The 26,798-nt window shown below is 56.2% G+C and overlaps 2 protein-coding genes across 2 annotated transcripts in view; both read right to left on the bottom strand.

Moving 5' to 3' along the window:
- On the bottom strand, positions 1-10,817 carry LOC104045702 (zinc finger protein 436). Its single transcript, XM_064441838.1, has 6 exons — positions 10,750-10,817; positions 9,206-9,413; positions 8,155-8,244; positions 6,335-6,455; positions 4,597-4,683; positions 1-4,368 (listed from the first exon to the last, which is right to left on the bottom strand). Exons 1-6 carry the CDS (start codon positions 10,815-10,817, stop codon positions 3,836-3,838), a joined length of 1,107 nt encoding a protein of 368 aa, XP_064297908.1. The 3' UTR covers positions 1-3,835.
- LOC104047590 (uncharacterized) overlaps positions 10,158-26,798 on the bottom strand; it is a 22,115-nt gene continuing 5,474 nt past the window's right edge. Inside the window, exons 7-12 of the mRNA XM_064441839.1 lie at positions 25,718-25,914; positions 16,670-17,493; positions 15,697-15,792; positions 14,581-14,694; positions 14,299-14,412; positions 10,158-12,100 (exon numbers count right to left, since the gene is read on the bottom strand). Of these exons, the coding sequence (XP_064297909.1) occupies positions 11,064-12,100; positions 14,299-14,412; positions 14,581-14,694; positions 15,697-15,792; positions 16,670-17,493; positions 25,718-25,914 (2,382 nt within the window). The 3' untranslated portion in view covers positions 10,158-11,063. The remainder of the gene's footprint in view (positions 12,101-14,298; positions 14,413-14,580; positions 14,695-15,696; positions 15,793-16,669; positions 17,494-25,717; positions 25,915-26,798) is intronic.

The raw sequence follows: 26,798 nt of genomic DNA on the forward strand, positions 1-26,798 counted from the left end.
TTTAGAAAGAAATAACCTTTTATCAACATTAACCATGAACCACCACCCTCTTAATTTGCAAACCAAACAGAATGGGAGAGGACACTTCGGACGCAATCCACGAAGTGTAATTAAAACAGGAAGGGCAGAAAGCCTCACGTGCCGCGTCCTGGCCTTGTTTCTACCCTCTGGAGAACGGGGAGGCTCTTAAAACTAAAGATGTTTTATGCTCAGATGTGTTTCTGTCACCGCCGCTCCCGACAAGGTGGTACGGAGCAGGGCCAGCTTTACATTTGCAGATTAAACATGACCTAAGGCTTTTCAAAAACAAATAAAGGTGCTGGAAATTCTCTTTAAAGAAAATCTATCTTGCTAAAGACCTGACTTTTTTTCACCCCTCTGACTGCACAGCCCCAGGAGTTTATGCAGTTGCTTGTATTTCCCAGGCATGAACATTATTTCTTAAGGCAAGTACTTGGATTCTCAGCTTCAGTTTATTAAATAATATAGTCTATGAAAAAGTCTTACTCTCCTGCCTACAAAAGAATCCCAGACTGGTGGGGGTTGGGAGGCACCTCTGGAGCTCACCCCGTCCCACCCCTGCGTGAGCAGGCACCCCCAGAGCAGGGGCACAGGGCCGCGTCCAGGCGGGGGGTGAATGTCTCCAGGGAAGGGACCCCACAGCCTCTCTGGGCAGCCTGTGCCCCTGCTCTGGCACCCGCACAGGGAAGGGGTTTGTCCTCATGTTCAGGGGGAGCTTCCCGTGTTCCAGCTTGTGCCCGTGGCCCCTTGGCCTGGCGTTGGGCACCGCTGAAAAGAGCCCGGCCCCATCGCCCTGACACCCGCCCTTCAGATATTTATAGGCACTGATGAGATCCCCCCTCAGCCTTCTCTTCTCCAGGCTGAACAAGCCCAGGTCTCTCAGCCTTTCCTCCCCAGGGAGATGCTCCAGCCCCTGATCCCCTTGGCAGCTCTGCGCTGGCCTTGCTCCGGCAGCTCCCTGTCCTTCTGGAACTGGGGGGCCCAGACCTGGCCGCAGCCCCCCACGTGTGGCCTCACTGGGGCAGAGCAGAGGGGGAGGAGAACCCCCCTCGCCCTGCTGGCCACACTCCTTTCCATGCACCCCAGAAAAGAAATAAAGAAAAGAATTAAAACAAAGTTTCCCAGAGAGGAATCAGGAGAACCTCACGATTCCTGGTTCCTGTGTGTGTTCCTGGAAAAAGTCTTGGGTAAGGGATGGCGAGTTTCTACACCCCTTCCCCTCATTTCCCACCTCAACTTCCCAAGATACCGCACTCAAGGATCACCTGATTTTTACCCCACTTCAGGCAAGTTTGTTCCGTTCTCCCTCAGCCCAAGCTTCGGGCTGGGACAACCGTTTCTCTCACTGCACTTTCCGCTGCTTACCTCGTGCTCATCTTTTTCTTCTTTTTTAAAAAAAAAAAATCAAAGCAGCACACTCCTCGGGCAGGGTATTTAGGCGCGGCGCCAAGGGGGCCCGCAGGAAGCGGACCCGCAGGAAGGCATCGCGCCGCTCCGGTCTGCTTGGGAACGGGCTGCTTCGCTCCGCGCTGAATCGCCCCTTGGCTACAGCAGGCGCAGAAACGCCCCGAGGAACCTCTGTGCGTTCGTGTTTCACGTCCCTTAGCACCGGGCATAAATCTTTGATGCTTTATGTTTTAGGGTTATTTTTTCCGTGGAGACTGGAAACACAATGTTTAAATATAGGTTCAGAAAGAAGCGTTTTTGAAGCCTGGAGCAGTATAACAGCCACGCGTGGAGGGAACGATCGCTCTCGCACATCAGCTACTTGTTTAATCATTCCGGGCTAAGCCGAGGCTCAGTCAGGGCAAATCCCCACCAGCATCAGTGCAACTTCCCGGTCCATATCAGGGTCTATATTAGAAACAAAACCAACAAAACTTATCTCTTTTTTTTTAAGCCGGATCTCCGTCTTAACATTTCGGCACTTGTTCCATCCTCAGCAGAGGCCAGCTCGGCGCGCCGGCGCAGCGAGGCGCTGCAAGGAGCTGGATTTCTCTCTGCGTGGACTCCGAGTTTCAGGCAAGAGGGTCGGGACGTCGGGAGAAACCCACCTGCCACGCCAGCGCCCGCCCGCTTGCAGGCGAAAGAAAACCAACCCAAAAGTTTTCACCGAATCATCGTCACGGCGTCTCTGCCCAGTTCTTCTGTTGCTCGTTTCTCAGGGCACAAGGCATTTCATCGTGGTCCGACTCCGGGTTTCCCCAGCACGTCTGAACTTTTACTGCTCGAACAAGCGCAGGGAATACACCTGGCAGCAACCACGGCTCCTCCAGCCGCGCAGCCTCCCCGCTGACCCGAGGAGCTAACCTTCCAGCGCCTCTCACGTGCGAGACGCCTGGTTTTGCTACCGAATCTCAACACTTTTGCTTAATTTTGTCGTTTAAGATTTGCTCAGCATTTTGTGCGAGTGAAGCGCTGCCCGCTGTCGTCACTTCGGACAGCCACCCTCCGGCGTGGCTTTCCGCCTCTAACTCCGTTTCATCTTAGTCTCCACTTAAACCTCTGAACAAGGCAATCATTTGTATTTCAGCGCATACAAAGACTCAGATTCAAGCCGCCGTCTCTGCCTGGCTGGACGTTCCTTGGCTCCGTGGGGAGCGAGTCGTGGAAGGAGGCAGAGCTTCCCACACAAGGACTTACACCCAGGACTGACTTTCAGCAGCTGCCAAACGACCCGCTGCAGGCGTGCGACCGCGCGCCAGGTTCAGCCCCGCCATCCCAGGTGTTCCTCAACTGTTTCACGGAGGGAACTGCAGTTTTGGTAGAACGGTGTTTTATGGGATTTGCTCCACAAGGAATCGCCTCGCTCCAAAGAATCCTCGTTCAGGAGCGCACGGGGGAGTTGTGAGCACTAAGGCGTTAAGCTGCGTGGGAGAGGAATAAAAGAAAAGCTGTTCCCAGGGCAATTATGAGAAGGAAATGAAGAGAAGGCAGTGATAAGAGAGTTTTCTGGGCATTGCTCCCGTGTTTGGGACAGGCAGGGATCCCCTGGGGCCAAGCATATTCTCCCAGTCCCCTTCAGAAGTTATCGCACTCTACGACAGCACCAGCTGTTTCTTGCTTTGCTGCTCCTCACGGGAACCCGAGGACATCGACTTCCCTCAGGGGCTCCACGCAAAGCAGGTGCTCGAACTGGCGCCAACGCAACTTTGTCCCTGCAACTGGAAGAAGTTTTCATTTGAGTTTGGAGTCGGTAGTTTAGAGAAATTAAATTGGCGTCTCAGCCCCAGTAAATGGATGTTCGAAGCAACTGATTCTGGTCGTTATTTCTGCGTGATGGTGCCGTCACTGCCACTGCTGCCGCCCCACGACTGTAACTGCTGAACTAATGCTTTTTTTGCGCGTGTCGTTGCTGTTTTTACCTCAAATCCAACCATTCACCTTAACCCACGCTCCTGGAAGCTCCCTTTCCTGCTTATAGCTCTGCCAACAGTCCCGTTCCCATCATGACGCTGTCTCGCTCTTCTCAGACCTGAAAAACTCCCAGGGTTTTTCTGCATTAACACAGATGCGCTGTTTGGGGCACCAGAAGAGTTTTTTAATAATGCTTTTGGTACAGAAAATGCTGTTCTGTACACGTTCTCCTCCCAGATATGAATCATCTAGCCGCTAATTAAAATCAGCTCCTGATCAATGACTATTAGGCCAGCACCAGTTGCCTTTCACGCTTGAACTTGATTCAGTTCAGTAAAACCGCCTTATCCTGAAGCTTCCCCTGTAACCAATGTATGAGCCATCACCTCGGGAGGGAGAGGGATTTTTTTGATAAGGGACTGGAAAATCCGTCCCAGGAAAGTGTCTGGCGCACTGATTACATGTATATGTTGTGAGTGCGCAAGTGATTAGTGAGTCTTGGCTTTTCCATAAAGCTCTTCTCGCATTCCGTACACTTGTAAGGCCTCTGCCCCGTGTGAGCTTGCTGGTGGCGAACCAAGTCTGCGTAGCGGCCAAAGCTGTTGCCGCATTCCGTGCATATGTACGACGGTTCCTGGCTCTTTTTGGTGTGGATTTGCTTATGTCTTAGAAGGCCGATTTTCAATTTAAAAGTCTTCTGACATTCGGTACACAGATACAGTCCTTCTCCTGCACAGGCTTGCTGATAAAAAAGCACCTCTTTGCATTCATTCGTTTCTCTTTCCTCAAGAGAGCTGTGACCTCTTCTGCCCCTGCTTGGGTTTGCCGGATCTGTTGCTGAACGCCAAAGGCTCTCAGGTGTCACCCCCTTGCCTGAAATTTGGCCAGCCGGGTCTCGGGATCCCCCCGAGAACGATCCACGCGGTTCTGTATTTTCGGAAGCCTCTGCGTGACTCCGCGACTTGGATGTGATCGCAGTACCGCGGCAGCCTGGGACAGAAAGATTCCAGCGTTCCCGTTACGTGACGTAATCTAACACAGATCTCCAGAGAACAACCCCCGACTCACCGTGGCTACACCCATACGAAGAAAATGAGCTTTGGGTACAAAACAAAAAAAGCAGGGAGGCACTGGAACCCCCCACCCCGTTCCTACAAGCCCACGCGGTTTCCACACGTCGCCAATTCAGTTTCTGACGCGTCTCGGGCCGCCACGTACCTGGAATCGCCCTTTCCTCAAAATCCTGCTGGTCCACGACGTGCAGCACTTCTGTAGTCTGGGGATTGCTTTTGGGAACGGGACAGTCTGCACAGGGAACAGGGCATGGAAATGACGGTTATTATTCTCCTCTGATCTCTCCTCCATTATTACAAAGATATTTCCTAACCTACGAAGGATACGTTGCACAAAGACCAGTGCCAAAGACAGCTTTTTTCCCCGCTTTACCTCTCTGAGCCCCAGACTTTACTTACTCCCTTTTTTTGTAAAATGACTCATTTTTGTTAATTTACATGAAAAATACCGCCTTTTGCTTTCTCAGAGAACAACAATTTTCTTGTTGCTCCCAGAACTATAAGAAAAGGCTTTGTGATGCTGTTTTCCAGCAAACACCTGCGTAACCTGCTGTCTCTCCAGGGAAAGGTCCAGCGAGGAGGTAACAGCACATGCAGCCGCTCTGGCATCTAGGGAGGGCGGCCGGGAAGTGGGCGAGCGGTATTTGTTTCCCAGGATTTCAACTATTCCAGACATTCTATCCAAAAGTTTGAAAAGTTGAACGTCCAGAAGTGGAAGGCCTCCAGTCGGTTACAGCCCTAAAACGCTTAATTCAGTCGTTGGTGCTGTGCGTTATGATTCAGTCCTAACTGCCTTTCTGATACATGGACTTGTTTTTCCCCCGCTAATCCCTCCTCGTGCATTGCAATCAGAGCTGCACAAAAAATAGAGGCAGCTGCCTGCAGACTCCAGCTCCCCTGCCGCAAAAACCAGAAGGTATGTAAAGAATAAAAAAACAAAGCGGAATTACATTGTCTCATTATTTCATGGCATCTCAAATTTGAAGGCGCAGGAGTCACCACAGAGTGAGGTCAGGCTAAATCGGGTTTCTCAGCCGAAGCTTCTTCGGAAGGAACTGAAGAGCGTTACAAAGCGTCTGCTGGAGTACGTGACAACGGGGGCTCCTGGGCTTCACAGCGCTTCTGTTCCTCCACTCGGAGGACAAGTAAAAGCCCTTTTGGCCCCTAATTATAGCAGGTGATTCTTCTATTAACCCAATGAATTACCTGAAAGCGGAGGAGCCAGCGAGCGCTCGCATCTTCACATTTAAAAAACCCAATGACTTCAGACTAACGTATAGCCGGGCACTTAAAACTAACCATAAGCCTTCTTCATTTTCTAGGGCATCATTCTTGTTCTTTAACCATTTCTGCACCAAAACAGTTCAATACTCCTTAGCGAGTCACAAACCCAACACACATCAGGATTCGGGGATGAGGAAAATACTCACAACTTAACTAGATCTAAGGAGGCCACAGGATTCATGATACCCCATGTCACTGCAGCTCCTGAGCTAGTGTATTAAACATTTTCTGCTCCCCTTTGCTCCTTGTTTGGAGTGCCGGGGGCACAGTCAGAGATCCCAAACCCTTCTCCCATGGCAGACCCTTCCAGTCCCCGTTTTTGTACCCATGTCACGCAGCCGAGGCATCGCCTGCACGTGCAGACCGAGTACCTGGCATCAGCAGAGTGCCTGGAGGCAGCAGTCGCGCAGGCGTTAGAGAGCTACGGTCCTTCAGTCTTTAAAGAAAAGACTGCAGAGCTTATTGTCTCTCACAAAGATTCAGAAGTATCTAAAGATTAATTCACTAGAAATCAAGGGATTTGGGGAGTGGCTGTTAGACAAGAGCCAGGCAGAAACAGCAGAGATCCGTTAGCCTTCAGCGAGAAAGGAAAAACTAACCTTTACCCAACGTGGTTACAGATTTGTATTTCTCCTTTACCGCTTTCTTGTAAAGACCTTTCCGCCGGTCTTCCAAGTCCTTCCCCTTGCGCGCCGCGGCATTATCAAATGTCCCAGGGACCTAAAACACAGCGTTGGACGGTCAATGCCGGCGGCGGGTCGCACGTCCTGGAAAGCCAACTCTTTCTAGCAATGCCCACGTTAGGTATAACCAGCACTTTAAATATAATCTGTAGAAAATTAAGGATTTTATGTAGGAATCTTCTACCGTTATTTCTGGACGTACTTCAGAGTGAACAAAATTACTTAAAAATTATGTGACTCGACTGAAACAATGACTTCTTACAACAACTGGGTCAAAAGTTAGAGTGGTAAAAGAAATCTGTGGTTGCCATTGATACCCAGCCCAATCGAGGAATTTGGCTCTTCCTCTCACTGAAAACCAGAAAATGCCCCAGAGCGTGCTTTAAATAAGCCCCGAGGCGGTGCCAGAGCCCGTCGGATCTGGCTGTGAGAGTTCTTCCCTCATAATAAAAGCGGACACAAACAAAAAACTAAGCCCTATGAACACTAAGAGACGAACACCTGCATTTTCTGCAACCAATACACACACGCTGTGCCCGTACTTTGCGTCCGTACCCCACATCTAGGCAGCACCATGTTTGCACGTGCCCGCCGTTGATTCGCCTTCTAACCTAACGCACGTCCCACAGGTTCAGGCGTTCTGCGCTCGCCCCACGTATAAACCCAATTGTGCAAATCCGCTGCCAAGAGAAATAATTAAGTCTCGTTAATTTGTCGCTGGATGGGATCATAATCCAAATTAAACACACGGGGGGAAGGTTGAGGGGAAGTTAAGCCTTTGTCTCAGCCCCGAACACCCATGCCATGGGCACGGTGCCACCAACAAATCACCTCGGTGGCTCTAAAGGGAATTTTTCCGAGCACAAGGGCTGTTGTGTGCAAGCGCAGGCCTCCGGGGAGCCACGGAGCGGGACAGCATTTCCAACAAACGGCAGATTTTTCCCCCTAACGTTTAGGCACAGAATTGGCATTCGAGCACAAAGAGCACCAAGATGCCTTTAACTTCCCAGTGCCACCTCCGCGATAGCGGGGAGAAACACAGATCCCGCTGCGTTGCCAGCAACGTTTTACAGCCATGTAGCACCTCCTGCCGCCTCCCTGAGGTGCCTGACACGCAAATCTTCCACTAATTTAAGGGAGCAAATACAACAGCAAACATCTTAATTACCCTCGAGTGCTCCGGATTCCGGATTCGTTTTCGAATTTTATTATTTATCCTGCCGCAGAAACTTCGGGGCGTGCCAACCAGCCAGTTTCCGTCTTCACCCAAAATGAATTTTTTGGGAACGGCTTCTTTCAGCAGCCGCCTGTATTTTCTGATTTTTAAGGGGTCAATTTCAAACGAACTGTCCTCAAAATGCTTTGAACACAGTCGCTGATGCTTGGAAGGGGTTCCCATGTCCCGGCCCATGTTGTGAATCCACTGCTTCAGGAGGGGTTGGTTTTTTAAAGGAAAACCATAGAAAGTCACGGCACTGTTCTTGTACACCCCGCTGGTGGCATTCTGGCAGTTCAGCGCCGAGCAATAAACCATTGTAAAACGAGAAACGGGAACAAATCAAAAAAATAATGTGCCAGGAGGAGGGTTTAAAGAGTTCCTAATCAACTTTGGTATTAAATGGGCCTAAACTTCTCAAGAGAAAACCCCATGCTTTTGGAAGATGGAAAGAGCCAAGGTCACAAAGAAGCGAAACGCGGCGCTGAACTTTGCCGCGGAGACCTGGCGCTTGTCTCACCGCAGCCGATGTCTGTGGCACGTGGAGAGGAGGAGCCGGGTCCCCTTTCACAGCACACGGCTTCCCCGCTTCAAAGTGGCAGCGTACAGTCTGAAAGGCAAAACATAAAAACAAAAATCTTTAAAATCAGCATAACAGACCATCACTCTGCAGACGAAAGGTTACAGTAACTCCTGCTCTGAGCACATCTACACACTCTTCGTTAATTTGCATATCCATGAGGAATCCTCCCACGTGCCACAAAGCTTATGATACAGTTCTTCAGAGGGCAGTGACAAAAGAGCCAAATAACATTAAAAAAATGAATATTTAGGTTTATAGGTGGAAAACCACGAAGGGGCGCTGCTAGAAAAGGACGACAATAGAAACTGCCAGGGCACGCACCCACAGAAAGAACCCGGGAGGAGAACGGCCCCTGCAGGGCAGGCGAGGGAAGCCTCTGGAAGCCACCACAGCCCAGACCCAAGGCCAGTGACCACCCTCACCATCGCGCTGCGCTCCTGGGAACCCATCCCGGTACCGGGAGTAGGAGGAGATCGGGGCACCCCATCGCTGCCCGTACCCCGGCGGGGCAGGGGGAGGCCGGCGTTTCCCCCAGAAGCGACCCCCCAGCTCCCGTGAGCCGAGGCTGGAGGAAAACCGGGGCACCCCTCGCTTCTCCCGAGGCACCGAGCGCAGCAGCCGCCCCGCCGTCCCCACCGCGCCCCACGGGGAAGCCCGCACCGGCTGCTCCGCTCCCCTCCCGGTGCGGCGGGGCAGCCCCGGGCCGGAGTCCGAGGGAGGGCGACCCCCGGGGATGGACAGGACGCGGACCATGGGCGCCGGTGACCGGCAAAATCCCCGGCTGCAGCGCGCGGGAGACACGAGACGCCCCGGCCCCGAGCCTCTCCCCGGCCCGGTTCCACAGGACGGCCGTTCTCCCGGCCCGCCGGTGCCAGCCGCTGCCCGGGACCCCGCGCTCCCCCTCCCCTGCGGCACCGGCGGGAGGCCCGAGACCCCAGGCCCCGCGGGCCCGGCCGGAGCCCCCCACCGCAGCCCCCGATCCGCTCACCCATGCCGCCGCGCCGCCATCTTCCTCCGGCGGCACCGCGCCCCGCCCCTCGCCTCGGCGCAGCAGCCAATCGGAGGGGGAGGACGGACCGCTTCCCCCTCGCCATTGGCCGGCCGATGCTCGCCCCCGCCCCCTACGAAAGCCAATCACCACGGGTTCGTGCGGCGCGGTCTCCACGAGGAGGGTCGGGCAGATACGTTCGTTCCCACTGCTCAAAACAGGAAGACAACGTGACGCTGATTGGAGGAGATAAGAGTGACCTCACGGGAAGGGAGGCGGGGATTACGTGCCAGCGCCTTTTCGTTATCATAGCAACGGCTGAGCGGGGCCTGGGCGGGAGAGCGGGGCCTGGCCTAGGCGGGGCGGGCCTAAGCGATGACTGAGCGGGAGCGCGGCGGGCCTAAGCGGGGCCTGGGCGGGAGAGTGGGGTCAGCCCTCGGCGGGGCCTGCGCGGGAGAGCGGGGCCGGGCCTAGGTGGGGCCTGGGCGGGAGAGCAGGACCGGGCCTGAGCAGGACCGAGCCTAAGCGCGGCCTGGGCCAGACCCCAGCCTAGAGAGAAGCCCCCTTTCCCCATATCCGCTGTCTGTTATTTCCCCATCTTTCACAAATCCACAAGATTTGCCTCAAACCTGGGGGGCGACAGGCCCAGGGTTTCTCCTCTTCCTTCAACCTCGCCATCTCTTCTCGCCCTCCCCTCCCGCTTCAGAACGACGCACGGCATTCCCCTAACCATTTTAATAAAAAAAAAACCTGTGACATTTCCAGCCAACAAAAAAGCATCCGAACAAAACTTGAGCAGAAATACGCACGTAAAAAGGCTTTTTAACAAAATCTGTCGCCAACTCTCTGAGAGCGAAGGAGCCCTGAACCAAAACGGGCGCGTGCCTGGTGCCCCCAGTGCTGCTGCTGGATGGCTTATTTTCCACGAGGCTCAGGGCCATCAACACCGAGGTGACGGATGATGTATCCAGTCTTTTATTACTAAAAGGAATCAATCCTTTGCAATGTCACAACATCTCAAACTCCCAACAGCGCGTAAGAAACACCGAGAAAAAATAGTTTCTGAAGTGGAATGTTTAAGGACCTTCTATACGGTCCATTTTCAGAGGATTTGGGAAACCAAACAAACAGAACTGGAACAACGTGGTAAAACAAGTGCAACAAAACTTTAAGGCTACGCAAAATTAAAATCGTATTCCTGGACGTTTTACAGCTCCAGGCGAGGACGCCAGAGTCAGGAGCCCTTTCTCAGGGCGCAGCAGCAAGGAGCCCCGTGATTTAACTGTGGGAACGAGCTGCCTCTCAGGCTCCACTCCCTGCTGGCTGGCTGCCACTTCCTGAAGAACCTTCTTTCAACCAGCCACAGGGTGAACACTTCCTTTCTTAAAGTGTTTCACACAAGCGGGCATTTTCCGACTCCATTTCACTTGTTTAGTGGACAATTAGTAACTTTAACTCACGGGTTTTCAGCTTAGTCCCCAGTCTCCAGGCTTTTGGCAAGCCTAGGGGTAACTTTTCAGATATTCTCCAGCCTGAAGCGTTACAAATGGTTCTGTGCATCGATGCGACGACTCTCCCGTGTGGATTCGCAGCTAGCAGCAACTCTGAGCATCGCAGGCTTCCTACGTGGCTCCCCGACAGCTACAGGCACTGGGTGAAAGCCACGAAGCAGCTCCGCAGACCACTGCAACACCGGCTGCCGAAAACAACCCCCCAACCTTCTCCCTTTGCCTGGGAGGGGGCTCAGAATGGCTGGTCGACAGCCTCCTGGTCCAGCCGGGGTCCAGCACAGAGCCCGGGGGATCCTCCCACGGCCCTGCCTCGGCAGGCTGTGAAACCCCCGGCTGGATGGGGTTTTCTATACAGAGTGCATTACAGACCCCCTGATCTCTGTGCAGGGCCAACCCGCCAACGTCAGGTGTGTTTCTTGCACGTGACTTTCCTGATGTTTCATGAAACTCCTCCTGAGCACAAACCGTTTCCTGCAGAGGGGGCACTGGAAGAGCCCCTCTCCTGAGTGCCGGCGCTGGTGGTTGAGAAGGTAATCCTTTCTCCTGTAGCTTTTGTCACACTCGGAGCACTTGTAGGGCCTCTCTCCCGTGTGAGTCATCTGGTGTCTAACGAGCCACGAATGGCAAACAAAGCTTTTCCCACAGTCACTGCAAATGTAGGACTTGCCCCTGCCCTGGCTCTGCGGCTGGCTTGCGGGGCTGCCCCTGGGCGCCGAGTGCTGCCGGCACCTGGCACAGGCCTCCGACCTCTCCTGCGGGTGATCCCAGCACGGGCTGGCCAGCGGGATTTCTACTGGGAAATTCTCCTCGCTTTCCGCAGCGGGTGGCTGCTCTTCTCCGCCCAGGCCGTCGTGGTCTCCAAGCCTGGTTCCACCCGCAGGATTTTGTCCACGCTCAGCGCAGGCCACCAGCGGCAGCCCCTCGCAGGAGGCAGGGGCAGCCCCCTGCCCCGTGCCTTTTTCACCCGGAGCACAGGGCTGCGAGGGCAGCAGATGCAATGCCCTTTCGCTGAGACTCTTCTCACAGGTGGGGCCTGGAAACACCTCCCCTTCTCGGGCTCCCTGGGGAGTTGGAGGACGTTCCTGCTGGCCGGAATTTCTCTCACATTTGCTGTACGTGCACAGTCTCTTCCCAGCACCATTTTCCTGAGGGCTAAAGAAATCTAAGTGCTCAGCAAACCCTCGGTCATAGCGAGTGTCACCCCCGAGGCCGTTCCCAGTGGTGTTTGTTTCCATCATTTCTGAATTCCACTGATTGTCCCATGTCACTCCGGGGCTAGGAGCCGTGGAAAACTTCTCTCCAGCTCTTCCTGCTACCTCCGAGTCACACACCGTGCTTTCAAAGCAATCTGCCAGAGGGTCCCTCTTGGTGTTTTCGTCATGCACTGAAACAGAGAGATTTCAGAGTCTTTCAGTTAAGGAAGCCGCTTAAGAATATCCCTCCGTGTCTACAGCCACGTCACGCTAACGGAAAGACAAAGTAATTATGATGGGAGGCGTTAATACTGAGGGGAAGAGCAAGTACCAGCGCTCCACTGAAACAAAACTCCAGGAAAATAAAAGGTGTTTTTGCAATTATTTTTTAAAAAATCTAGGTGAAAATTCACTTGCGCAATATTCCGTCTTCACCCTCTCATCCAAATGTCTGAAGCGCGAGGCCTAAGTTCCCTGACGGAGCGGACATGGTTGAGCTTCAGCACTCTCCGCTGCTCTCCGGACACTCCAGAGGGCATCTGGAGAAGCGTGGGCCCATGCTCGGAGCAGCGCTGAGGGGAGAAGAAGGCTCTCCTACCCTATGAGGCATCCCCAGAGAGACGCACAGCTCTGGCTCGACGCAGGGACATGCCCAGACTGAGAGCTGTCAGTCAGACCGCCTCTCTGCTTTCCTTGGAAAACTCAACTCCTGAAAATCCAACGCAAAAAGGTACCTGGAGCCTTAGCTGCTTAGGCACAGCTCGCGATGTGCCATCGGGCAAAACTGTTCTGCTGACCTGCAAATTCCCTCTTTCTGCGATTACTGTTTCCTGCGACAAATATCCAGTGTTTCATTTTCCAGATTATTTTCACCAATGCTTCTCAGCCCAGCTCCCTAATGCCCTGTGTTTTTTCTGTCCCTCAAGACCCGTGACATTTCCAACACCTCAGAGTTGCTACAGAAAGGCTCCACTGAGCATCACGAAGGACCACACGTCTCTCGGCAAAGCCAGGTAAGTCCACAGGCACCCGCACCGCATAAACACCCTGAGCTCTTATTTCCCTGCCTGCGTACCAGGACATCAGCGCACAAACATGTTACCACAGGCCAACCTCAAACGTGAACGTAAAAGGCACCGGTTGCTCTACAGCAGTTGTCTAAGCATGTCCTCTCACCCCAGTAACTCCAGGTTATGTGTCAGCACAGACTGGAAGGTCTGGAAGAGAATCGACTGGGGAGCCTACCCCGTGAGGTCTCTCAGAGCGGCTGGAACAGGTCTCCCTTGGGAAGGAGTTAGGTGGAGCTGATCCAGGGCAATATCCTGGATAACAAGTTGGAACACAGGAAGTTCCATCTCAATATGAGGACAAACCCCTTTGCTGTGCAGGTGCCAGAGCAGGGGCACAGGCTGCCCAGAGAGGCTGTGGGGTCCCTTCCCTGGAGACATTCACCCCCTGCCTGGACGCGGCCCTGTGCCCCTGCTCTGGGGGTGCCTGCTCCAGCAGGGGGTGGGACAGGATGAGCTCCAGGGGTCCCTTCCAACCCCCGCCAGTCTGGGATCCTGTGATAACCCTTTTCTGCGGGACAAAATCATTCACAACAGCAGTTCCCAGCACATGGAGCATTCATCCCTCGATTTACTCTACAGTAACTTCATCACGTGCCCACAAATGTTTAAGGAGCTCAGTCGAAGTGAAGGAATTCCAGGCTACCAACTGATTTCTACACAAAACATTCCTCTGCATCCCCTCCTCAGTTCCCCACTTGAGAGCTATAACGAGTGGTCCCCGGTTGTGGCCCAGGAGATTGTATTTAATTAATATCTGCACCCAAACTGCACACCCCTTCCCTGAGGTTAAGCCTCGATCCAAAAACAAATCCCCTTCTATTAACTCTGCCTCAAGCATGACCCATACTCCGAGTGTACTCTGTGCAAGAACTCCTCCGACTGAACGTTAGCACGTACATCTCCAAAGCGCATGTCCTCAAATTGTTTTGCATTAAAGCTGCCTTCTCATCTGCTGCAGGACGGCTCTCCCGCTTGGGAGCGTGAAGTCAGGGGCTCCACGTTCACCAGTACCGGGTTTAGACACCGCCAAACCAGCTGAAGGTACAAACTGGATCCGTAAGGCCCGAGCACACCACTGTGCTTGCCTAAACAGAAACCCAAGACAGCACCTATGGGGGTTTTAGGCCGGCTGAAGGAGGAAGGAGCCTCCTCGGCTGACAGAATCTGAAATTTTTGTGAATAAGTATGAACTAGCAGACTGGGGTTTGCTCCAGTTCTTCCACGGCTTACATTATAAGGTCATGACATTTAATATAGTACAAAAATGCTTTAAATTAAATTTACTGTCCCAGAAATCTCAGCTGAAATCCATTACTGACCCGTACTTGGATTTGTAGAGATTTCTTCTTTCTCCAAGTGTTGTCGCTCAGGGCAGTGTGGCTCCTCCTCTTGTTTAATCCATGATAAAACGTCGGTTGCGTAAGTCTGAAATCCTGTTCATCGGGGAGAATTTACACAATTGAGAAACGCTGGAGAAAGAGGCACGATTTGGGAATTCGCAAAGATAAGGAGAGAGCCGACAGGTCCTCAGGGAAGGCAGGGCATGAAGAGCACCTGAGGGGTAATTCCTGCGGCAGGAATTTTTGCCAGGGAACCCTCACCTGCGTCAGGGTCCCCTGGGAGGTCCTCGCCCTCTGCGCCTGGCAGCTCCCTGGCGTACGCCTCCTTGCCTTTCTCGGTCTGACTTGAAGCCTCAGGCTCATAAAACACTTGCTCTGCTCAAGGAGAAAATTTGAGACAAGCGTACCGTAAGAGCGCAAGCTCAGGATTTCACGAGGGCTCTTGTCTTCCCCCAAGCCAACCCTAGATTTCACACAAGCTCCCATAAGCCCAGTTTCTTCACGAAACCTGACGGAAAGGTCTAAAAATCCCAGTCTGCTGCATACACTGGAAGCCAAGTGAAATCACAGTGGAGCTGACAGAGAGAGCTGCTACCCTTTGTAAAGAGTAAAGACAGCCAAGCTCCAAAGCAGAATAGTTTATCTGGAATGCAAAGAGTTGCCACCAACTGAGAAGGGAAGAAATGGGCCCCTGGCTGCGTGGCATCCCTGGGTACGACCTGCTACAGCAACGGCCCCCCAAGGCACCGGTGCGCTCGCTCGTGCACGCAGAAAAACCACAGAAGGGAAGGGAGGAGGGAAAAGGCAACCTGAAGCCACTGGATATGCAGGAGGAGAGGCGCTGGGGCCCCTGCAAGAGAAGGCTGCGGGGGGACGTGGAGCTGAGGAGCTGCCGCAGCCGCTGCAGTTCCCCGTAGCCAGACCGGCACGCACAGTCCTGCCTCCACGCGATGGCACTGACCACAGACCTCATTCTGGCACTGATTTTTGCCTCCTCCAAGTTAACCCACTGGCCCCAAAATGTGACCAACGGCCCACTTTGTGCTAGATATTTGAACCAGCTTAGGGCTATCAACTTGAGGGAAGCAAAGACAGGAATTTAAGGCAGAATGAAACATTTCCTATTCCACGCTGCACGGCCTGGGTGAAAACCAGCCACACAGCTCTGCAAACTCCAAAATGGCCGTGAGAAGGGAAAGGTGAAATACCAGCCCTTACCTGTCAGGACCAGTGGCAAGTCTGTTCAGAAGTTTTGAGCTTTTTATAAAAAGATTTGGAATACATGAGAAGAAGTGGGGAGGGGGGGGAAACCAACAACAAACCCTTGCAAATTAATCACTCTTTTTCATTTTCCTTCCAAGGTACACAGTTACTCACCCAGGCAGGGTTCTTCAGGAGCTTCTCCAGCCTCCCTCTCCTGCTGATCTGCAGCACACAACTCTTCCTCTTGCTTAATATGGATTATGCTGTCTTCTGTTAACAGGAACCAATGTTATTTTAATTCCTTAAACAAAATTAATTCCAGTTGTTATCCCATCCCAGGCACAGCAGCTCTGTTCTAGCTCACATTCTAGAGACAACCTCACGTCAGTTCTAGTTCTCCCTGACCGAGGTCTCTCAAAGAGACCTAAAATATTTGTTGCAACATCCCCAGCAGATGTTTGAGCTTCAAAAAGACTTCAGAGTTTCGTGCAAGTGTAATGTGGCGCCCATCAGCAAATGAAAACATGTTCTGCACGGGCCGGGTAAGGAAAGCGCCACTGGAATTCTCGTTCCTGAGTTCTGCTTCTCTTTTGGCTTTGCCAATCCCTTTTGGGTCATTCTCGGTAAAACACACACCCCTTCTAACCCATCAGAAAAGCAGCAGTGAGAATTAGGAATGAAACTTACTGAAAAAAGGAGGGGAAAAAAAAACAAACAAAAGGAAAACCGGATGGGCTCATGCTCTGCGCGTTACCTATACACCTCTAACACAATCGATGAATCAGAGGAATACTTTGCGCGCGTGTGAAAACAACCGCATCATGTATGTTTGTGCATGTGGAATAGGAAGTCCTCCTGACAGCCGGCCTTCTGGAAAACGGAGCGTCACCCCGCTTTGGCTGGCAACGCCGGCACGGCCGAAGGGCCAGGGGACTGCGGGTTCGACACGGGCAACTGCAGGCAGCAACCCGGAGAGGGGAGAAAGGTGGCTTGATGTACGGGGATGAGGTGCCGCCAGCCAAGTTTAGAAGAGCACGCTCAACGCGGCAAGCGCCGTGGGGAGAGACTGATGTCCCCACGACAGCCCAGCTGCCGGGTTTTTTGGCGGTCCGCGTCCCGATAGCCCGGTCACCCTGAAGCCACTCACCGGTGCCGGTCTCCGCGGGATCACCTCTCCAGTCCCCGTCCTCGCAGCTCCGAGCAAACGGCTGGTTCACGTCTTCCACCCGGGCCTGGGCGTCGCGCCCGGGAGCGTCCGGCTCTGCGGGAGGCGCGAGGTGAGGCGCGGCCGCGTCCGGCTTTGCGGGGGGACGACGGGGACCCGCCGCCCGCTCGCCCCCGGCCTCGCGCCCGCCGTCGCCACACGCTCGCCTCGAGGTGGAAGGCGACGCCGGGCCCTTACCGAGGGAGAGCAGCATGCGGTAGTTGCTCCTCATGACGGCGCGGTGCAGGGCCCGCTGCCAGCCCCGCAGCGCCCGCCACTCCCGCTCGCTGAAGTGCACCCACACGTCGTCCAGGTTCACCGGCACCGCCGGGGCCCGCCGCCCCGCCGCCTCCCGCCCGCCGGCCGCCCCGCGCCTCGCCGCCGGCCGCGGGGCCCCGCCGCCGCTCTCCAGCCTCCGCTCCAGCGCCTGGAGGCGGCCGCGCAGAGCCAGCGCGGCCCGCAGCTGCCGCTCCGCCCGCGACAGGCGGGCCTCCAGGCGGAGCAGCCGCGCCGCCACCGCCTCCGCTCGCCCGACCCGCGCACCGGCCATGGCCCGCCGCCGCCGGCCCGCCCGCCGCCGATCCCGGCCCGCCGCCGCCGCCGCCGCCGGCCCCGCCGCCCCGCTCCGCGGCCGGCCCCGCACCGCCCCCTGCCGCCGCCCCGCGCCGCGCACGGCGGCGCCCCCCCGCGGGAGGGCTCGGGGCGGCCGCGCGGGCCGGGGGGGGGCGGGGAGCGGCGGTCCTCGGAGCCGGGGGGGATCGGGGGTCCTCTCGGAGCCGGGGGGGATCCAGGGTCACCTCGGAGCCGGGGGGGATTGGGGGTCCTCTCGGAGCCGGGGGGGATCCAGGGTCACCTCGGAGCCGGGGGGGATTGGGGGTCCTCTCGGAGCCGGGGGGGATCCAGGGTCACCTCGGAGCCGGGGGGGATTGGGGGTCCTCTCGGAGCCGGGAGGGATCCAGGGTCACCTCGGAGCCGGGGGGGATCGGGGGTCCTCTCGGAGCCGGGAGGGATCCAGGGTCACCTCGGAGCCGGGGGGGATTGGGGGTCCTCTCGGAGCCGGGAGGGATCCAGGGTCACCTCGGAGCCGGGGGGGATTGGGGGTCCTCTCGGAGCCGGGAGGGATCCAGGGTCACCTCGGAGCCGGGGGGGATCGGGGGTCCTCTCGGAGCCGGGGGGGATCCAGGGTCACCTCGGAGCCGGGGGGGATTGGGGGTCCTCTCGGAGCCGGGGGGGATCCAGGGTCACCTCGGAGCCGGGGGGGATCGGGGGTCCTCTCGGAGCCGGGAGGGATCCAGGGTCACCTCGGAGCCGGGGGGGATCGGGGGTCCTCTCGGAGCCGGGGGGGATCCAGGGTCACCTCGGAGCCGGGGGGGATTGGGGGTCCTCTCGGAGCCGGGGGGGATCCAGGGTCACCTCGGAGCCGGGGGGGATCGGGGGTCCTCTCGGAGCCGGGGGGGATCGGGGGTCATCTCAGAGCCGGGAGGGATCCAGGGTCACCTCGGAGCCGGGGGGGATTGGGGGTCCTCTCGGAGCCGGGGGGGATCGGGGGTCCTCTCGGAGCCGGGAGGGATCCAGGGTCACCTTGGAGCCGGGGGGGATTGGGGGTCCTCTCGGAGCCGGGGGGGATCGGGGGTCCTCTCGGAGCCGGGAGGGATCCAGGGTCACCTCGGAGCCGGGGGGGATCCAGGGTCACCTCGGAGCCGGGGGGGATCGGGGGTCCTCTCGGAGCCGGGGGGGATCGGGGGTCCTCTCGGAGCCGGGGGGGATCGGGGGTCATCTCAGAGCCGGGAGGGATCCAGGGTCACCTCGGAGCCGGGGGGGATCGGGGGTCCTCTCGGAGCCGGGGGGGATCGGGGGTCCTCTCGAAGCCGGGAGGGATCCAGGGTCACCTCGGAGCCGGGGAGGATTGGGGGTCCTCTCGGAGCCGGGGGGGATCCAGGGTCACCTCGGAGCCGGGGGGGATCGGGGGTCATCTCAGAGCCGGGAGGGATCCAGAGTCACCTTGGAGCCGGGAGGGATCGGGGGTCATCTCAGAGCCGGGAGGGATCCAGGGTCACCTCGGAGCCGGGGGGGATTGGGGGTCCTCTCGTAGCCGGGGGGGATCCAGGGTCACCTCGGAGCCGGGGGGGATCGGGGGTCACCTCGGAGCCGGGGGGGATTGGGGGTCCTCTCGGAGCCGGGAGGGATCCAGGGTCACCTCGGAGCCGGGGGGGATTGGGGGTCCTCTCGGAGCCGGGGGGGATTGGGGGTCACCTCGGAGCCAGGGGGGATCGGGGGTCCTCTCGGAGCCGGGAGGGATCCAGGGTCACCTCGGAGCCGGGGGGGATCGGGGGTCCTCTCGGAGCCGGGGGGGATCCAGGGTCACCTCGGAGCCGGGGGGGATCCAGGGTCACCTCGGAGCCGGGGGGGATTGGGGGTCCTCTCGGAGCCGGGGGGGATCCAGGGTCATCTCGGAGCCGGGGGGGATCCAGGGTCACCTTGGAGCCGGGGGGGATTGGGGGTCCTCTCAGAGCCGGGGGGGATCGGGGGTCCTCTCGGAGCCGGGGGGGATTGGGGGTCCTCTCGGAGCCGGGGGGGATCGGGGGTCCTCTCGGAGCCGGGGGGGATCCAGGGTCACCTCGGAGCCGGGGGGGATTGGGGGTCCTCTCGGAGCCGGGGGGGATCCAGGGTCACCTTGGAGCCGGGGGGGATTGGGGGTCCTCTCGGAGCCGGGGGGGATCGGGGGTCCTCTCGGAGCCGGGGGGGATCCAGGGTCACCTCGGAGCCGGGGGGGATTGGGGGTCCTCTCGTAGCCGGGGGGGATCCAGGGTCACCTTGGAGCCGGGGGGGATTGGGGGTCCTCTCGGAGCCGGGGGGGATCGGGGGTCCTCTCGGAGCCGGGGGGGATCCAGGGTCACCTCGGAGCCGGGGGGGATTGGGGGTCCTCTCGTAGCCGGGGGGGATCCAGGGTCACCTTGGAGCCGGGGGGGATCGGGGGTCTTCTCAGAGCCGGGAGGGATCCAGGGTCACCTCGGAGCCAGGGGGGATCGGGGGTCATCTCAGAGCCGGGAGGGATCCAGGGTCACCTTGGAGCCAGGAGGGATCCAGGGTCACCTCGGAGCTGGGAGGGATCCAGGGTCACCTTGGAGCCAGGAGGGATTGGGGGTCATCACAGAGCCAGGAGGGATCAGGGGTGACCTCTGAGCTGGGAGGGATCGGGGGTCACCTCTGAGCTGGGAGGGATTGGGAGTCACCTTGGAGCCAGGAGGGATTGGGGGTCATCTCAGAGCCAGGAGGGATCCAGAGTCACCTTGGAGCCGGGAGGGATTGGGGGTCATCTCAGAGCCTGGAGGGACTCAGGGTCACCTCTGAGCTGGGGGGTACCAGGGTGACCTCGGAGGTGGGAGGGACCAGGGATCCTCTGAGCTGGAAGAGTTCAGGGTCCCCTCTGAGCCATGAGGTATCAGGGGTGACCTCTGAGCTGGGAGAGATCGGGGGTCCTCTCAGAGCTGAGGGGGGGATCAGGGTCACCTCAGAGCCATGAGAGATTGGGGATCCTTGGAGCTGGGGTGACCAGGGTCACCTTGGAGCTGGGGGGGCCCAGGGAACCTCAAAGCCATGAGGGATCGGGGATCCTTTGAGCCAGGAGAGATTGGGGTCTCCACAGACCCATGAGGGATCAGGGATCCCCTCAGTCACATGAGGGAGTGGGGTCCCCTCTGAGCTGTGAGGGATTGGGGATCCTCTGAGCTGGGAGAGATCAGGGTCCCCTCAGAGCTGGGAGGAACTGGGGTCCTGTCGTGGTTTAGTCCCAGCTGGCAACTCAGCCCCACGCAGCCACTCGCTCGCTCCACCCCAGTGGGACGGGGGAGAGAATCAGAAGGGTAAAAGTGAGGAAACTGGTGGGTTCAGATAAAGACAGTTTAACAGATAAAGGCAAGGCCGCGCGTGCAAGCCAAGCACGAGGAATCCCTTCCCTCCTCCCCAGGGGCAGGGGGTGCTCAGCCACCCCCAGGACAGCAGGGGTCCATCTCGCCTAACGGTGACTGGGGAAGGGAAACGCCACCCCTGCCAGCGTCCCCCCCATCCTTGTTCTTACCCCAGTTAATACGCTGAGCATGATGCCATACAGTGTGGGACACCCCTGGGGTCAGTTGGGGTCACTGTCCCGGCCATGCCCCCTCCCCTCTGGGATTCTTGTGCCCCTGGCAGAGCATGGGGAGCTGGAAAGTCCTTGACTAGCGGAAGCGCTGCTCAGCAGCAGCTAAAACGTCTCCGCATTATGAACGCTGTTTTCAGCACAAATCCAAAACACAGCCCCATACTAGCTACTGTGAAGAAAACGAACTCTCTCCCAGCCAGAACCAGGACAGGTGCCCTCAGAGCCAGGAGGGACTGGGATGCTTTCACAGCCATGAAGGATCGGGGTCCCCTCAGAGCTGGGAGGAACTGGGGATCCCCTCAGAGACATGAGGGAATGGGGTCCCCTCAGAGCCAGGAGAGATCAGGGATCCTCTAAGAGCAGTGATGGTCCAGCGTCTCCTCGGCGCTATGGGAGGTCAGGGTCCCCATGGGGCCGTTGTCACAATCTACTGTCGGCTTGAACAATTTGTCAGAGGTTAAACCTCCTTGCTTTCCAACCAACCTCAGGTAGTTCTGGGTGATTGGGAGCGGCTGAGCTTAACTCCTGATTAACTCCAGTGTGTTATCGTGACTGGGTTCCTTTTACATTCTCGGAAGCAGAATTAAGACTCAGAATGGAGTCAAGTGCCAAGTCACTTTATTTGGCCAACAACAAGTACACAAGAGAAAGAGAGAAAGAGGGAAAAGAGTGAGAAAGAGGAGGGGGGAGAGAGAGTTGTGATAGCCACCTCCACGATCTGCAGCATCCCAGAGGTCTGATGTATCTTCAAGTCCAGTGGGAGAATGTTCTTCTTTCTTCTTCTTCCTTCTTCTTCCTTCTTTTCCTCTTCCTTTTGGCCTCCGCCGGTTTCGCCTTTTATAGCGTTGCCTTATTGCATGGTCAATAAATTCTCTGAACTGTTTTGCGTACCCACGCCTCCCATTCGGCAATGGGGATGCATGCCCGGTACCGTCACTAGAGGGTCTGAGTCCCCCATATGTGGTCAGACAACCCTGGGCCCGGGTGCATGTGCAAAGGACTGGGGCTACGTGCTCTGAGGCCACAGGATGCATATGTGTTCCTGGCCGGTAGAATTTACTCAGTTGCCATGGTGATGAGGTTTTGGTGGTCACACTGTCCTGGTTGCCGTGGTCATGAGGTTTTGGTGGTCACATTGTCCTGGTTGCCGTGGTGATGAGGTTTTGGTGGTCAAACTCCTGCTCGGTTGCCGTGGTGGTTAAACTGCCCTGCCAACAATGTTGAGACAAGTTTCTAGTCCCTTACGGCCACGAGGGATCAGTAGCCCCTCAGAGCCATGAGGCACCAGGGTCCCCTCAGGGCTGTGATGGTCCAGTGTCTCCCCAGAGCCATGGGAGCTCAGGGTCCCCATGGAGCCGTGAGAGATCAGTATCCCCTCAGATCCGTGAGGCACTGGGGTCCTCTCAGAGCCATGAGGTGTGGGGGTCCCCCGAGGGCTGTGATGGTCCAGCGTCTCTTCAGAACTCTGGGGGCTCAGGATCCCCTCAGAGCCACGAGGAAGAAATTCCCCACGTAGCCTGAGGGAACAGGATGCTCAGAGCCATGAGGGTGCAGGGTCCCCTCAGAGCCATGAGGATTTTGTGTCCTCTCAGAGCCGTGGGGACTCGGGGTCTCCTCAGAGCCATGACGGTGCAGGATTCCCTCCGAGCCTGAGTCCTGTCCTGGCCCACCACGCCAGGGTGCAGCGCAGGGGCTCTGTGGTTCATCTCAGCATGGCTCCAGGTGCCGCCGCGGCCCCGTGACGGGGTGCTGAGGCAGTCCCGTGTCGCAGTCCAGCCCGGGGCTGTGTTTGCAGGATGCCGCCTGCACGGCCTCGCTCCTGCTCTGCCAACTCGCTGAGGGGGGTCGCCCTGGGGAGGCAGCCCTCCCAGTGGCCCCATCTACAGCTGCGGCAGCCCCTCAGCTCTCCTGATGTGCGCAAGTGTCAGGAGAAGCTCGTGTCTCAGGGACGAGCCCAAAGCTGAAGCGGTTGGAAGCCTTTACTGGATCTTGTGCGCAGGGCGCACCCACCACAGGGGAATTCAGCAAATTCAGGTCTTCCAGAAGCATCCGGGATCTCCACTGCAGGTCGCCCCATTGAGGCACCTTCAGTTAGGCTGGGTGACACCCCCAGGCCTCCCCCGATGAATGACAGTCTACTTGGGATCATTGCCTCACCTTGTCTCCATAATCTGGTAAATTTGCTAAACTGTCTGGCCATCAGCTAAGCCAAACAGGACCTCCCTTACCACAGGACGTGATAAAAACTGCAAAGCTGAAAGGCTCTTGCTAACATTACCTACAGGGCTGATGTGCAGATGTTTGCTACAGGTAGGTCTCAGGATGGTGCGGAGTCCTGTCAGCTCTTTGGAGCCTCCTCCCGCAGCAGGAATCAGGTGTTTGACCCCCAGTACAACAATCTGCTCTTACCAGCCTTCCCTACGCCTTGCCTGGGTGTCCCGCCCCATGGCGATGAGGACCTGCTTCTGGGCCAGGAGAGGCTGGTGGGCTCATGCTCCTCCCGGGGACATTCAAGCTGAGCCACCTCTCAGCTCAACCGCCCTGCGGGGCCGTGCTGAGAGTGGCTGGAGCAGAAGACTCCCCCTCCAGCGTTTGGAAAGGACCAGGCCCACCCCAGGAAGGGGCTTAAGAACCTGACAACAGCGCGAGGTGACACCTAGTGTGACACGCGCGTGGTTCTCGTCCTCTTGGTGAGGGACAGACCAGCGGGGAGAGCTGGGCTGCTGGAGGATGGTGGGGCTTCTCGGTGCTTACACGTAATCACCTTGTCTTGCACTGAATCTCGCGTAAGGAGCTGGGTGCGGGCGAGCCAGCGTCCCTCTCCGAAACGCAGCGTTCCATGGGAGGCAAAGAATTCCTACCTCTACGTGGTAAGACAGAGAGGCTTTTATAAACAAAAATCTGAAGCCATAACGCAATAAAAACCTTGGGGTTGCTCTAACAACAGCAAGTACTTACAAAATGAATAAACAAAAGCTTCAGCTGCTTTTTAAGCAAAATAGTTTGCATTTGCCAGAACTCAAGAATCCAATAAGACGTTGCAGTCCTGGGCGCACCGGGGTCAGGTTTTTCTTTTTCTCTGTTTTCTGCATGCGTCTTGGCCTTCTTTTGTGAAGAATAGCTCAGGCTGGACATGTGGCTTTGCAGCGGACACTCTGTCCCGCTCCAGCCTGAGCTATAGCGGCCCACGTAACGGAGGGTCAGAGAAAAGTTGCGCACTTAAAAGCGCTATTTACGATGATAAAAGCTCAGCACTTGTTCATGGGTGGCGTGGAGGCTTCATGATGCATCTCAGGGTGGGTGCAGGAGACCTTGTGTTCCCGAAATCCTCCCTCCCTCCCTCCCTCCCCATCACCGCATCTACTCTTGCCTTCCTCTGCAGCTTCCGCTCTTCCATGTAGGCGTGAGTCTCTGCAAGAGGAGGATTTACCTTCTTTCTCCTGGCTTTGGAAGAGCAGCACTTTTTTTTTATCACTTGACATTTATTTTTGGATTCAGGGTTGAATTTTTGCAACTTAAGCAGCATTAATCTCAAGATAGCTCTGTGATTTGTTATAAATATACATATTTGCCCCTGAAATACAGGGGAGCGGGGCTAGAATAGGGAAACTATGAGTCACCGTGCAAAATACTGCTTCGTCCGCATTATCAAAGGCAGCATCAAGAAGCCATGAATAGGAGCACACTAGGATGCTCAGAGAGCAGTAAACATATGAAGTCTTCAAGTAAAATAGGAGAGCGCTGTTTAGACGGCGTAACCCTCCCCAGGTGACACTGCTAAAATATCCACCTTTTCCCTACCCGAACCCCGATTCCTTCACGGCTGTGGCTGCAGACATCTCTCCGCAGCCCAGAAAAAGGCACCTGAAGTTATTTGTTTGTAGAATAACCAACAAGTGCTGCCAAAAGTGAGCCTAACTAAGATCCAGGATGTTCTGGTCACGGGGGACTCGGTGACAAGCGCCCCTCCGCTGCTTTATGCGGCGGCATCTTTATCCCAGAATACGTCCCGCTTTTCCTAGACCGAACTGAGCGCACTAAACTGACAGCGACTGCGACGCTGCGGTGGCCCAGCACTTTATGCTGGCAGCAGGATCGATGTGATCTCCCCGCAGGATGAGAATTGTATAGTGAGCTTATTTACATCCTATTTTTAGATGCTTTTACCATTCAGGCTCTGTTCGGACCTCAGCTACACACAGAAAAAACAATGCTCCTGCTCAGGTTCTACTGCAATATTAAAAATCCAGTGAAATCCACTCCATTCTTTTTCCAGTTCAAGGTACATTTTTGTCTCTCCATCAGTAAGGTACGACACTACCAAGTGCCATTTACCAGCAGGTAAAACGATTTGGAAAAAAAAAAAAAAAAAGAGCCCCAAAAAAGAAGCATTTAGAACTTCACAGCTTTAATCTGCTCAACTTTAATGTTATTGTTGTTAAAAATCAAGTATATACTGCTGCAGATTTAACTGGCATTTTACAAACAGATAGAAACAAGTTCCCTGCCCTGAAGGCTCACAGTCTGAGTAATAAAAGTGTAAAACATATACAAGCAGTTTAACTGGAGTCAGTAGGAAACCGCTGGAGAACTGATTAACTTCCCTGCTCATCGGACAAGACCCAAATGGTGTGTCTGGGTATCAAACGACCCGTACCATGAACTGCCGAGAGACTCTCCTTCAGCATGTCAAACAGCGGAGATAAAATGGTTTGTGTTCGCTGCTTGATGGTAGCAAGTGGCCACTGAACACCGAGAAGGGACAAAACCCGATACCTTCTGTCCTCACAGATTTCTTATTTGGGGGTGGGGGGAAAAAACCAAAACTAGGTGCACAGAAAGGGGCTCACCACACACAGAGCTCCTGGGGCACGTCGGGAGCGGTGAAATCAAAGACCTCAGCAGCACTAGGACGAGAAAAGGCGGCCGGCGGTTGGTCACCAGGCAAATGCGCACCTGCAGCGGTTGAAGACGCTTCGGCACGCGTGGCTCTGTGCCAGCTCCCACAGCGCTGGTTCAGGGCGGGTTCACACAGGCTCACCCCGATCTGCTCCGGGCAAGAATCAGATTAGCTTAAACGGCCCCAGAGACCTGATCTGGCCTCGCTGGCTGGGCGAAGCGGGCGCTGGAGCGCTCCCGTCTTAACGCTGCTGGCAGGGCAGGCGACAACCAACAGCAACGACCTGGAAAGAGACTTCACGCCTTGGCCAAAGGAGTTTCCAGAACATCTGGAACCTCCTTTCTGGATCCGGAACATCTGGAAGTAAAACATCTGCCGCAGCAGCCAGCTGGAGCCAGAGGAACACCTCTGTCTCCAAGGGGATACCCCAGCCACCTGCGCCCTCCCCTCAGCAGACACTTTGGGCCCAGGAAGCCACAGAGGGGTTTCTAAAGCCCGATGAGTGATGAGGAAAACGAGCAGCAGGTTTAAAACAGGTCAGGCAGCAACGCCAGCCCTGAAGTTGTGCTACGTATTTGTGCAATTTGCTGAACACATTTCAAGCGCTGAAAAATTTTTCGTAGCGGTCTGGGATATGATGAAAGCTGATCCCCAAGAACAAAAAATGTCCATACTCCAGGCTACCAGGAGGGGGGGATGAAGGCAATAATGAAATACAAAGAAAAGTGTTAACGTACGGGCAGCCAGCAGAAAGTTATCCCAAGGCTCGCTGTAGCCTGGGTGTACGGCGTGCCCCACCTCTGGCTTACCAGTGGTTTCTCCGTTCGGTTCCACGGGGGGTCTCGCAGAGGTAAGAGAAGGGGTTTAGGTGATGCCCCCTCCTCTGGTTGTGCTCCGAGGTGACAGGCAATGGAGCAAACTCCCCGCAACGGCTGCAGTGCAAACGGAGTCTCCGTCGGCGCGTGTCCCAGCGCACGTCAGAGGGACTCCAAGCAGAACGTGGCCCCATCACCGTCATTTGCAGCAAACTA

This window comes from Phalacrocorax carbo, chromosome 2, assembly GCF_963921805.1.
Source record: "Phalacrocorax carbo chromosome 2, bPhaCar2.1, whole genome shotgun sequence".
NCBI lineage: Eukaryota > Metazoa > Chordata > Aves > Suliformes > Phalacrocoracidae > Phalacrocorax > Phalacrocorax carbo.

Coding starts and splice junctions, on each gene's coding strand:
- LOC104045702 (XM_064441838.1), bottom strand. CDS start 10,817: ATGCTCAGAGTTGCTGCTAGCTGCGAATCCACACGGGAGAGTCGTCGC. Junction 9,414..10,749: donor ATCGATGCACAGAACCATTT/GTAACGCTTCAG, acceptor TGTTTTGAGCAG/TGGGAACGAACGTATCTGCC. Junction 4,369..4,596: donor TGAGGAAAGGGCGATTCCAG/GTACGTGGCGGC, acceptor TTTCTGTCCCAG/GCTGCCGCGGTACTGCGATC.